This window comes from Dromaius novaehollandiae, chromosome W (genome assembly GCF_036370855.1).
Source record: "Dromaius novaehollandiae isolate bDroNov1 chromosome W, bDroNov1.hap1, whole genome shotgun sequence".
NCBI classification, from domain to species: domain Eukaryota; kingdom Metazoa; phylum Chordata; class Aves; order Casuariiformes; family Dromaiidae; genus Dromaius; species Dromaius novaehollandiae.
The window spans coordinates 59936594-59948702 of NC_088130.1; the positions used below are offsets into that span (position 1 = coordinate 59936594).

At 46.2% G+C, this 12109-nt stretch overlaps 1 protein-coding gene across 4 annotated transcripts in view; it reads right to left on the bottom strand.

Moving 5' to 3' along the window:
- Positions 1-12109, bottom strand: part of LOC135323470 (protein unc-13 homolog B) — a 218247-nt gene that overhangs the window by 185283 nt on the left and 20855 nt on the right. For all 4 annotated transcript variants that reach the window (XM_064500800.1, XM_064500799.1, XM_064500801.1 and 1 more), the window contains 2 exons: positions 6461-6490; positions 4114-4213 (listed from right to left, as the gene is read on the bottom strand). In XM_064500800.1, coding sequence (XP_064356870.1) covers positions 4114-4213; positions 6461-6490 — 130 coding nt within the window. The remainder of the gene's footprint in view (positions 1-4113; positions 4214-6460; positions 6491-12109) is intronic.

Sequence of the window (12109 nt, forward strand, 5' to 3'; positions counted from 1 at the left end):
TTTAAATGCACAAAGATTGCAAAATAAAACCCTGAACTATCTCACAGACTGCCAGAGTTGGAAACTCATCTCAGCAGCTATGCACATGGAAAGAAGTAGTAGATTTTGCACTGAAACATAGAGGTGAGCTCCTCTCTGTCAGCAGCCATCCCCAATTCTAACAAAGCGAGTGTCCACTTTCCTTCAGCAGCACAGGCATACTCTGGCAGGCTGAAACGTGCCAATACACATCTGTGAACAGACCCGCAACATGCCAAGAGTAATAGTCTCAAACACAGCATAGCTGCATTAGCAGCGCTACCTATCACTCGGTGCCGAGTTGCACTACTTCCGATCCTGCGCTAGCTTGTTCCTCTGCGTGGCAATGCATGGCTTAGAGCCATGTGAGTCTCTGGCACCACATGGCAACACAACCATGCAACCTTTGTGTGCTATGCCCCTGGGAATACCTGTCAGAAGGTTTTCATGACTCTCTTCCCTCTCAGTGAGCAAAGGCTATACCTCCAATTCACTTCTTCCCAATGCTCTATGCCATTTATACCTCTCTTTCATGGTAGTTTATAACATGCTTACTTAAGAACAGTGTAATATGTGCACAGCCTGAATATTGAGAAAAATTATAAAGTACAGAAGGCCCCCGAGCTCTCTGTTCATACACAGCTGTCTCACACTTACCACACAGCAATGCTGTTACCCCTTCTTTGAGTTCAGGACTGCCCTTTGTACAAAGCTAGGTATTTCGGACACAAAGTGCTGCTGCGTGCTGTCCTCCTGTCCAGTCAAATGCAGCCATGTTAAGTTTATCACAGGAAGTTAAAAGTCTGTTAATTGCTAATTTCTATAGACTGTCATCATGGCCAAAAAAAGGACTGCTGCAAATTCCAACATCTACTTGGGCTTTGTTTCAGAGACATCTCATACTTGAAGAGTAGCTTGTATCTACAAGGTCCAAGGCAAACCCTACAGCTACAGCCAAACACATTAACACCTATTTTAAATCCAAGCACCTCTGTTTTAGGACACAGAAAGCAAAGTCAGGAGTATCCAGTACTTGGGTGAGTCAGTCCACCACAGTTTAAAATTAAGCTAAGACACAGTCTTGTTATGAGTTTACTGTTAGCATCTTGAAGCTGAGTCTCCAGCCCTCTCTATTTGGCTATGGCGACACAACATGGCTTGAGCTGAGCCAACAGCAAGCCACCCGCACCATCACTGCAGTACTATCCTACTGCTTCCCTTTTGGGGAGACAACACTTATCTCACTGCTCAGATAAACCTGCAACAACAGAAACGAGTGATTGTTCTCATGGCTGGATCACTGTGAGGCCAGAAGGGGAAGGGAGAGAAGATTGATTAGATTGGCTCAGCCATACTGTAAAACCATGGTCTTTGCTTCAATCTACACCTGCAGAGCAAGACTCTGACTGTAAGACACCCATGGAGCTTCTGTCCCGAGCTCCACAGGACAGGTCACCAGCTACGAAAGAAAAATTTTTCAGGACAGTGACTTTGATTGCCTTGACTGCATCTCCCTTTCTCCACCTTCTGGTTAGAGGCAGAATAGCTTCAAAAAACAAAGGAGCTGAGATTCAAATTCAATGTCCCTCCCATTCCACATGTACACAGAATTTAAGTGAAAGATGTTTCTAACAACTTCAGCACTGCTTTAATCATCATGTTTTAATCATCATAGCTTGTGTTTTCACTAAAGAAGTGCTTGCTTGTAAATATGCACTGATTTTAAAGCTTCTTCAAAATTAGAAGATGTCCCCAAAGAAGACATTAAAGCACTTCACTGGTCTGGTAAATAAACAAATCTCAAACATCCCTAGAGCCTCAAATTCTGAAATGTTATTTCTCACAAGGAGTTCAGAAGCAAAACCAACATACACATACAGAAAGTGTTTTCTTGCTTGCAGTGTATTTTTCTACCATGCCTTATAAAAAAGGTAAAGACAAACACAGACAGTAAAAGCTCCCTTCCCTCAGGGAAAAAAATACTGCATTCAAAAACCTTTTCCAACTCCAGAAAGACAAGCAAAGCAGTAAACAGTAGCACTGGAATATCACTGTTAATTCTCCTGGGCCAGTTTAGCGTACACAGGCTCATGCAAAACACACTGGCTGCCATGTGCTACAAATAAACATCACAATAACTGTGCTGTTGCCTGGGTAAAAGCAGGGAAGACCAGGGTGAGGTAGATCAGCTAATATGCTGCTTTTATATCCCTTAGCAACTAATTACGGAGTGGCAGAGCAACCTTACAGCATGCTAGCTAAGCTCCCAGCTGCAAGGGGAGAGGAGTTCCAGGGGCGCAGGGGAGAAGGAAGAGGAACAGTGGTGAAAGTCGTCATCCAAAACAAACCTGCCGTTCTTCAATCACTCCTGAGCAGTCTCCTCAGTATCTGGCTGTGCTTAAAGCTAGTTCTTGCCCACAGATCCAACCCAAAGCACAGAAAGAATGAGTTAATAGCTTGGGTACTAGCATGGGATTTGGCAGATGGGTACGATTCCCTGCCCCAACCTCCCTGAGCGGGGATTACCTCAGAGCTGCATGGTTTACCCTAACGACAGCCACAGCCCTGGTCTGAACAGAAAGTGCCGAGCTGAGACGATGGTGCAATTCTTGTTTCTCTGAAGATGGAAGACAGGCTTCCAACTCTCCCTGCAGGAGGAGCACACACCCCACACACTGCTCCAAAAGGAGATGAGGGCCACAAAACAAGGGACACAGAAGCACAGCTATGATAGCAGCACTCTGCCCTGTACCAAACCAGGTGAGCTCCTCACCCAGAGACAAAAGCTGCCCACTCTGGGGAGAGGACAACCAACTGCTGCTGTATGAGGGAGCATACTCACAAAGCACCATGTGGGTGTCTTGCTACAGGGACTATGCAAACACCTCAGACCCACTTGAAAACAGCAGCATTAGCTTTGACTCCACAACACGAGCACCACATCATTCCCACAATCAACAGCAGCGTCCACGCCAAGAACAGATAAACGCATCTGGAGTCTGGGATTTAATAAGTTTAGTTCACTTTGTCTTAGAAAGCTGTAGGAAGAGAACCAGATGCAATATATGAATGAGGCATTCATCTATCAGCAAAAAACTCCCCATCCCAAGAGATACTGGGAAATCTGACTGTGTGTCAGCATCACAAGGATCAGGGCAAATCAGAGGTGCCAACTACACCAGAAGGCCAGGGAGGGCAGGCACTGGTTCTGCTGCTCAGGACAGGGACTGACAGCCCCTCTGATGGCTGCAGCAGGGCAGCTGGAAAGCACATTTGTGGGCACCAGCCCAAGGGAGAAACAGCAACATGGGCACCTGGAAGGGCCAAAAGCCTGAGTGAGGAGAGTTTCCGCACTGAGATAAGTAGGGTCACAGTGCTGGGGACCTGAGTGCACTAATGGGTCGTAATTGCCCTGAGCAGCCTCACCTAGGGCCTCCCTACACCCTGCCCAGGCCCCACTTCAGCTGGCCCAGAGCTGTCAGTCCCTACCCCAGCAACACCATAGCAGTGCCTGTCTCCAGCTCTGCCACAGCCACTGCCTGGCCATCATGGGACTGTCTCTGACCCTGGTTACCTTCACCAGGCCTGAGCCTCACTTGCACTCCCAGCTTGACCTTGAAACTGCCTCGTATGATGCCCTAGACTTCGAGCTGACCCTAGCCTGATCCTTGGGTCTGCCCTGCTTGCCTCGCTCACGTACCATGAGACTGGGCCCTAGCTGGCAAGCTCCCTGCCCTGCCGGCCATGGTATCGTGCTCGGCTCCTGGATCCCCATCCTAGAGGGAGCAGCTGGCCCTTGCTGCACCCTGACACACTGGATCCAGGAGCAGGAATCCAGGCAACCCAGAACCATTACAGGACACAGACTACTCCCACCAGTCCATAAGCAGGGACAATCTCCCAGCCCACCTCTCCTTGAGCATAAGCTACTGCATAAAATAGAAAAGCAAATGACTTAGGTTGTCAGCAGGTTTGTGCATTTTGCTTGAGTAAGCACTCCATTTTATACAATATGCTAAGGAGCTTCCTACAAACGTCGGTGCTGTGGAAGGACTCATGCACAAGCACCTCACTGCCATGCAACACTGTACTTACAACATGAAGTCTTGTTCCCAGCAGGGTTGGTCCCCTCGCACTGCTACCGTCGTGCTCTTCACATTTTGCACTTTTAAGGTCACATACGTATTGAATTTATCTGGGGAACGAGAGGCAAAAAGTTACCCCCTCCAGCATACATACCATTTCACCACATAATCACAACATTTCAAGGCTTTCAGTCCATACACTGCACTCCAGGTGGCCAAAAATAAAAAGCGCATGTGGGGAGACATCACTGGATTAAAGACCCAAATATTCAAGATGTCTTTCAAAGGCCTTCCCCTTCCAAAGTGTCAGTTCGATGTTCTTAGATATTCATGCCATGAACAAACAAAAATCTTTCCCCCCAAAAACAACAGGCAACAAAGCATTTGCAGTAAGTTGGGGGGCGGGAGTGTAAAATCCTGAAGAACACAGCCACTTTGAGTGGCTGCCTACTGAAATGCAGAGGAGGGAAAGGAGAGCCAGTCTGAAGAGACAGGGCCTATCACACAGACCATGCAGAGCTAAAAGCAGACTTGCAAAACATACAAGCAAGAAGTAACTGGAACGGAAGGGAAATGACTGTACAATCAGCCTGACTGCTCTCCCAGTTGCAAGCTGGTTTTCCACCTGTGAGTCCACAAAGGGCTTTCTCATGACAAGTTAAGGGCAGAAGAGAAATAGTAATCTATGCTAAATGTGCAAAAACTGATCCGTAGTGCCAAACCAGCTGAACTAGACGAACCACGTTACGCTAGCATTTTGACAAGCTAGGGTTCGTTTAGATTTTTTTGCTTTTTCTTTTAAATCTGATGGAAAAGCCTGGAGCAACTTTTTTCCTTGTTGCTGCTACTTCTTTGCTAATAAAACCAAAAGCAGGCAAACAAACACAGAGGAAATTTGAATATCAGTATCTGAGAACGACCAAACCCCCCTGTAAGGGGAGTTACTGCATCAGGCATATCTATTAGTATCATCAACCCCGGAACAAGACACACACTAAGCAGCGAGAAAGCAAAGTACAAATTCTAATAATTCAGTGTTCTGCTTTATCTACGCCCTGCATAAGTCAGATTACAGTCCATTTTAATACTGCCGAATTCACACACACCAGTGCTGCAGGCTACTATAGCACGTCCCAGCATCTAGCTTCAAACACCTCAACACACGAGAAGAACAGGGAAACAACACTACCCAGAAGCTCAGGCAGAAGTGGAAGTCACTGGAAGCTGGACACCATATCTAGTTACACTGCTTGCATCCCTCCTTGCCGCTGGGCTTGTCAGTGAAGCCACTCAGTTCACTTGTGCTAAATCTAGACTATAGGACACATTCTACAGCCCCAAGCAGGGCTGCTGAATGGCAAACACCCGGAGTACATATTGTGTCCCTTCCAGTCTGTGCACTCAGCTTTCCTTTCCTGGAAAACCAAGGCTGGTCCATGCACAGATACAGATCTGATGTGGAGTAAGGACAAGGAGACAGCAAAAGGATATACACAAGCATGCCTGCAGTTCAGCTGTAGCCTGATAACACCTGTACCAAGAGAATACAGCCGTGCAATTGCTTTGGACCTAAACATTTTAACATGTGTTTCTCCAGAAGCCATACCTCTTTCTTTTCTTTAAACATCCCAAAACCAGTATTTCAAACAAGCAAGTTTACAAACCACCTGAAACTGGGCTCCAAGGAAAAGGCAAACTGCTTATTCTTTTGTAAAAAGCACATCAAATTGTATTCAACAAACGATTGCTGAGGGACTCCTTGCTTGCTACCAGAGCACAGTGAAATAGTTATTTAGACTGTAAACTCTGTGTGCCACAAGCTGTTTGTTTTTATTCTATTACATGGACACAAAACCAGGCAGAGGGGATTTTGATCCCAATTACAGCCATTAAGGGCTGCCACATAAGAGAATGAATCAATTCTTTAGTAGCATCCAGCAACCACAGTGTGTACTGGGGAGGCGCTGGATCCAGACAGGCACATACTGGTGACTGGGACACACCAGTTCTGCTTGGCAGATGTTTACAGATCCTATATTTAAATGGGACAGAGGAAGGATGAGACTGAAGTGCAGGCTGGGGTGGGAGCTGGTCACAGTAGATGAAAATCGACTTTCCTCACTCATCGCCTGTTCAGGTCAGGTAAGCAGGTGGAGGTTTCTCAGCATGATGACACCAGGTCTAACTCAGACAGCCTGGACTCCCGGGGTAGCTTTTGTCACTCATAAGAACACCACAGAGGAGCAGAGAGGAGCTGGATGAAAGCTGGGGAGGGGAGCAGCAGGAGCAGGAATGAGAGCAAGTGTCACTGCTGCTGTGAACAAGATCGACTGGAACAAGGGCAGAGCAGGGCTTACCTGGCGGTCCTTGAAGTTTAGCTTTCTTTACTGTAAAGAAAAAAAAAAAAAAAGAGGTGATTAGTGATTTTGTCTTACTACAGTTTCATTCTAGGAGATGCATAGTGTCATTGGACATCCCCAACAGAAAACTGGAAGCTGGAAAACTGTACTGATTTTCACGGTTTAACGGATCTGGAGACAGAGCCTCTTCCGTGCCCCATCTCACCTCTCTAAATAGACGCAATTTAAAAAAAGAATTATAGGATTAATGTTTGGAAAGCACCGTGATGTGGCTAACAAAATAATTTCGAAATCAGTCCTTTGCAAACCAGAAATTATTATTTCTGCTGAGCAAGACAACAGTCCACATCACCTCACTTACAAAGTCATGGATACACTAGAAGAAATAAGCATTACTATATAAACAAAGAACACCTCTTCAGCAGGACACAGCAGACTTTCAATCACAACTTGAAAATAATCACCTAAGAATTACCTCTATAACGTGACATCCGTGAATGAAATGAACCCTCCATGCCAAACAAGCAGCAGGCTGAACTCAAATGTCACTTTTCAGAGTTCTCTTTTGTTAATTTAATTCCAGGACAGCATTTATCAAAAGTTAAGGATCAGAACATAAAACAGCACTGGTTCTTATCTCTCTGTATGGAAGTGGTCCACGTCAAAAGCGAGATTTTGTTTACGTTTCTCTTCTGCAGGCTCACATCCTCAATGACATTTCTATGTGTAAGTACTGAGGCAAGACATCTCCAGGCTCCCCTAGTTTTCCCAGTGGAAACACAGTAACACAAACAACATATTTGACAAGGTAGGAAGCAAGATACGCCTGAGAGCAAAAAATAGTTGAAGAAGGGAGTTAGTGCATCTTCCTCCAGAAAACAGGGCACCCAACATTTACTAACATCCCATGGTGACAGATTTCCACAAGATTTCCACACTCTAGAAAGAATTTTTTTTTTAAGGGCCTTTACATGGTTATACACACAGAGTTACAACAGAGTGTGATGCTGGAGAACACCCTCACTATCTGATAAATGCCTCTTCGCAAGCATCCACAGTCCAGGCAGGTGTTTCTACGCAGGGAACGTCGTACCAGCTGTAGCACAGGACAGGGAGGTCTCAAACACAAGTCAGAAGTGCTGTAGCTTTTAGCAAGACTGCAAAGCCTACAAGCTTTATTTCCAAAATAAACAGGTACATTTTCACCCAGATTCAGAGCCTGAAGTATTCCTGAGGCTAAAGCTCGTGGTACAAGCAAAACGCCCAGCAGTCACGGCCAGCGTTCCCGCTGGCTGAAGGAGCAGATTCCTTTTTAACCTCCAAACAATCTGTTTAATCGCAGAGAAGGGGGGGGGGGGTGCAATCTACCCGCTTCCTAGGTGCCTTTGGATACAACACAAAAGCAGGTGTTTCACAAGCAAACATTGCCTTGGAGTGAGCAGACACCAGGTTATCTTAGATCCTGCCCTCTGCTTTGGAAAAGGCAGCGGACAAAGAAGTGCATGTGCTCGAGGGGAGGGAGAAAGGGAGGAAGACGGCAAGGGCATGTGCAGTAAGCTAAGCTTCAGCTGGTCTCGCTCCCTAGTCGGCGGCAGCAAGCTCCACTGCTGTTAGCGGAGGCACCCCCAGTGCGGAAATTCAAGGATTACTTGTCAGAAAAGCAGCCGGCGCGGGCCAATTGCTCCCAGCCACACAGACGAACACAGTCTCAGCAGCGAGCAATATGCAAACTAAGAGACAGATGGCTGTCTAAATTGTGCTCTCAACCTCTAAATATTAAGAGGTTCATTCGATGAAATGTAGCAAAGCTTCCACTGCCCTGGTGTTACAAGACAACCCTGAGAAGCTCAGAAAGAATGTTTGAAGTAGGTAGATTTGGATAACTTCTATCTTAGATAGAATTTGCTTAGCATGAGTAGCCGCACACTTGCTTAGCATGAGTAGCTAAATTTGCTGAAGCCTTAGGCCACGCTCCTAGTTCGGTAAGAAAGGGCCCCAGAGCTGGTGCAGGCTGGAAAGATAAGGGAGTTACAAGCAGTCTGCATTCCTGTGCCCCACTCTCCGAAAGGGAGGATGTCAAGGCTGTGAAATAAGGCCTGTTTGGGCGCCAGGACCTTGGGAAGCAAAACCTCCTCTCACTGTTGAAACAGTGTTAATTAAGGGGTCTGGATTATGTCCTCTTCCTCAGGACCTTGGGAGATAACATCTACTGACCTAGCTGGGGCAGTGTTAATTGATCAGGACCTTGAGAAGCAGGGGTGGGACCCAGGGAATGAAGAAATCACTAACCAATCAGTGTAAAAGGGAGAGTTGTAAATCTGGCAATTTGTTTGTATAAATGCTACTTGAAAAGTTGGGGGGGTGTGCTCGATTTGTGGGAAACCACTGAGCACCCAGGCTTGCGCAACTCTGAAATAAATAAACAAATGTCTCTCCTGAGTGTGTAATTATTGGCTTATTGCACACCGGGCAACGAATCCGCTTTTCGGACAACACTGGTACACAGAGGAGCTCCCAGCGCGGGGCTCCAGCGAGAGCTGTCCCAATGGTCACAGCAAAGGGGATGTTCTGGAGCAGCAGCGAGGCAAAACACAGGAGACCTCAAACCTGCTACAGAGCGCAAAACACAAAATAAAGTCTTGTATTCATAATACCTAGAGGCCCTGGGCTCATTCCCTGAAGACGACCTGCATGTAACAAATTACACCTTCAACTGCACAGGCAGGGCTTACAAAGAAGAGCTGAAAGGCGAACCTGGAAGCCTCACCTACACCAGCGATTCTTTTGCTCATTCTGCAAGTTAACACAGTGTGTCCCAAGAAAAGTGACTTGGACATATTTTATTTTTTAGCTCAGTGGAAAGCACTTCTTAGGCTTATGTAAAAACCTTTGCAAAGGTGCAGCTTCCATAACACCTGAGGATCACGCCTGGCTGCAAGACCTCAGGGTCTCCCACACAACAGGGTGCATATCCTGGAGTACAGAGCTGCAAACAGCCGCTAGACACTGCCAAGACCCAGCCTGTTCACGGGCTGGGTGCAATACAGCAGAACAGCGTGCATCATGCCACTGCTGATGAACCACGGCTTCAGAAAGGCACAACGGCTTAGCTTCCCCCAGGGAAATTTTGGTACCCAAACCCGCTCGTTCTGTCTCACTAGAGCTCCCTAAAACGCCCCTATATGCCAAGCGCCCAAGAAATGACATAAAGGAGCAAAAAATCCACGAAAGAACCTGAACCGTTATCAGTCAATTGCAGTGTTATGGCAGAGACTGAAAACCCACTGCTACTCCCACAGCTCAGCACGACAGCAGACCGAAATCAAGCCGCACAGAACAGCACACTTTATAGATTAAAACTTGTATCACAAAAGGAAACTGTTCTCCAGAGCACACAGCAACGCCAGGTATCACAGATGCATTTGCTTCGGTGCCACCGCAAATTAAAAACCTGAAGACAAAATAAATCAGAGATCTAGCTGAGCGATTTCTTTACTCACATGCAAAAACAAAAAAAAAAAAAACAAGCAAAAAAAGTTATCCCACAGGCACTTCTGAGTTCTGATAAACAGTATTTGGAAACTAACTGGGAATGTTAAATCCCGTCCAGTTTCAAATGGCTGCTCTCAGCAAACCGGGCAGTGCAGAAAGCCCAGCCGTCCAGAGGCAAACATTAAATTGCACTGAACAGTAATCCTCATAGGCTGCTGCAACGCTCTGTAGGAAGGAAGGGAATGAAAAAGATAGAAAATTAGAACAGAGGGAGGCCTAGAGCTTTGCACTGCCACATGGGAACGTTGCATTATACCGATGCACAGAAATGAACCTGCTCTCACTGAGCAAATGAAGGTGCAATTAGTTGCAAGAGAAAAGACAGGCATACAAGAGTCACACCTACTGCACCTCACTTCCAGGAGCGCTGATAACATCTACTAGAAAGCAGACAGACTGCACTGAAATAACTGGATGTATATCGGGCAGACAGATAGGAAAACAACTATAATTGATGTAAACATTTGATTCATCCGGAGACTTGTCCTTGGGAATCCTTCACCATTTTGGTGTTACTCTAAATAAAGGACTTTATACCTGTTAAGTACAAAACGCTAGAAAACCAGACTCCTAAAGCCTAGGAGAGATAAAATATGAGCCAGAGTTTGCAGAAAGTGTCCAGAATCATTTTGAGGGTGGAAAAGCAACAGTAGAACATACATCATAGCTACTCTTAAACTCAATTTTACTGAGAAATTCTTGCTATCAACTTCTTTTTGAATTTCTCTGAATGATGTTTTTTCTGACTGGGTATACCATAAATAAAAATCCAGCATGCCAAATTACTGCAAGGTTCATACATCACATCTCTCAAACCTCTTGCATGGGAACACGCTCCTATTCAGTTAGGGGGAACACGGACGTCCCAAAAAAACTGCAGATTCAAGCTCACTTTTAACATTTGCTTTGCAAGTCAGAGGGACGTAGACACAGGGAGTGCCCCAGCAGATGGCCAAAAGATTACATCCTCACTAAATCCAGCACATGACTTACGAGCTGGTCACTCATCACACTACAGCAAAATCTACATCCTGACACAGAGGCAATAAAGCACCAAGGATGGGCTGTGTGGGAAAGATGCGGTTTAATTAGCGCTCTTAAAAAGAAAAGCAATGCTGAGAGCAGAGCATTCAAAATGCATTTGCATGATTAGCTAAAGTACACAAGCAATATGACAAACAGCTTCCTCTTCCCTGAAAAACTTGAATGCAGTGTTAACATGTTTTAGAGAACTGGCCACGGACACCAACTTGTGCAAGAACTGTCTCCACCTGAAGGGCAGAATCAGTTCATATTCCCATTTCACTCTGCTGGGCCTTTCTCACCTCTTGCAGGTGCCTCAGACTTCAGTGCACAGGGATATAAAGCACCGCGCAAAGGTTGCTTAAGCAACAGAAGTAAGAGACAACTTCAAGAGGCTTGTACTATCCAAGACTAAGTCAACACACCAAACTGACACCTCGTGCATCATGCAGCACACAAGCAGAAAGGAGGGCATCTCTTCTGAGAGGGAAATGCTGGCTAGTCACTGCCCTCGTCTTACAGGTCTGTTATGTTTTCTGCATAAGCTGCACTGAGTCTCTGGTGACCATTTTGCCATCTGAGCCCTGCACCAAGTGCTACAGCATATGTACTTATAGCAGAGCCAGAAGCTCAACATCTAGCCCTCACTCCTTGAAATCTATTTCTAAGGCCCAGGAAAGGCTGGCAAGTGATGCAAGACTGCTGCATCTACCAAGGACTGCTCTGCTCCTGGGGGCCAACCCTGACACACAGGTACTTTTCCCTGCCCTGGAAATCAAGACATTTTATAGATCAGGCCCCTGCACATCCTCACCTCCCACTTGAGGGCAACGAAGCCTTGCCTTTCACTCACCACAGGAGTCCAAAAGATGCTCCACACTGTGAAAAGCAGAGGCCACGCAGTGGCCTTAGACCCCCTCCATGCTAAGTTGGTCCCTGTTTTGTTTCACACATGGAAGCGCAGCAGCATCAGAGTCGTGCTATTAACTGCAATTGCACATGCACCAGCAGAACGACCGTGCTGTGAAACTCTTCTCACGCCATCACGACTGTAGCAAAAGAACTGGATGA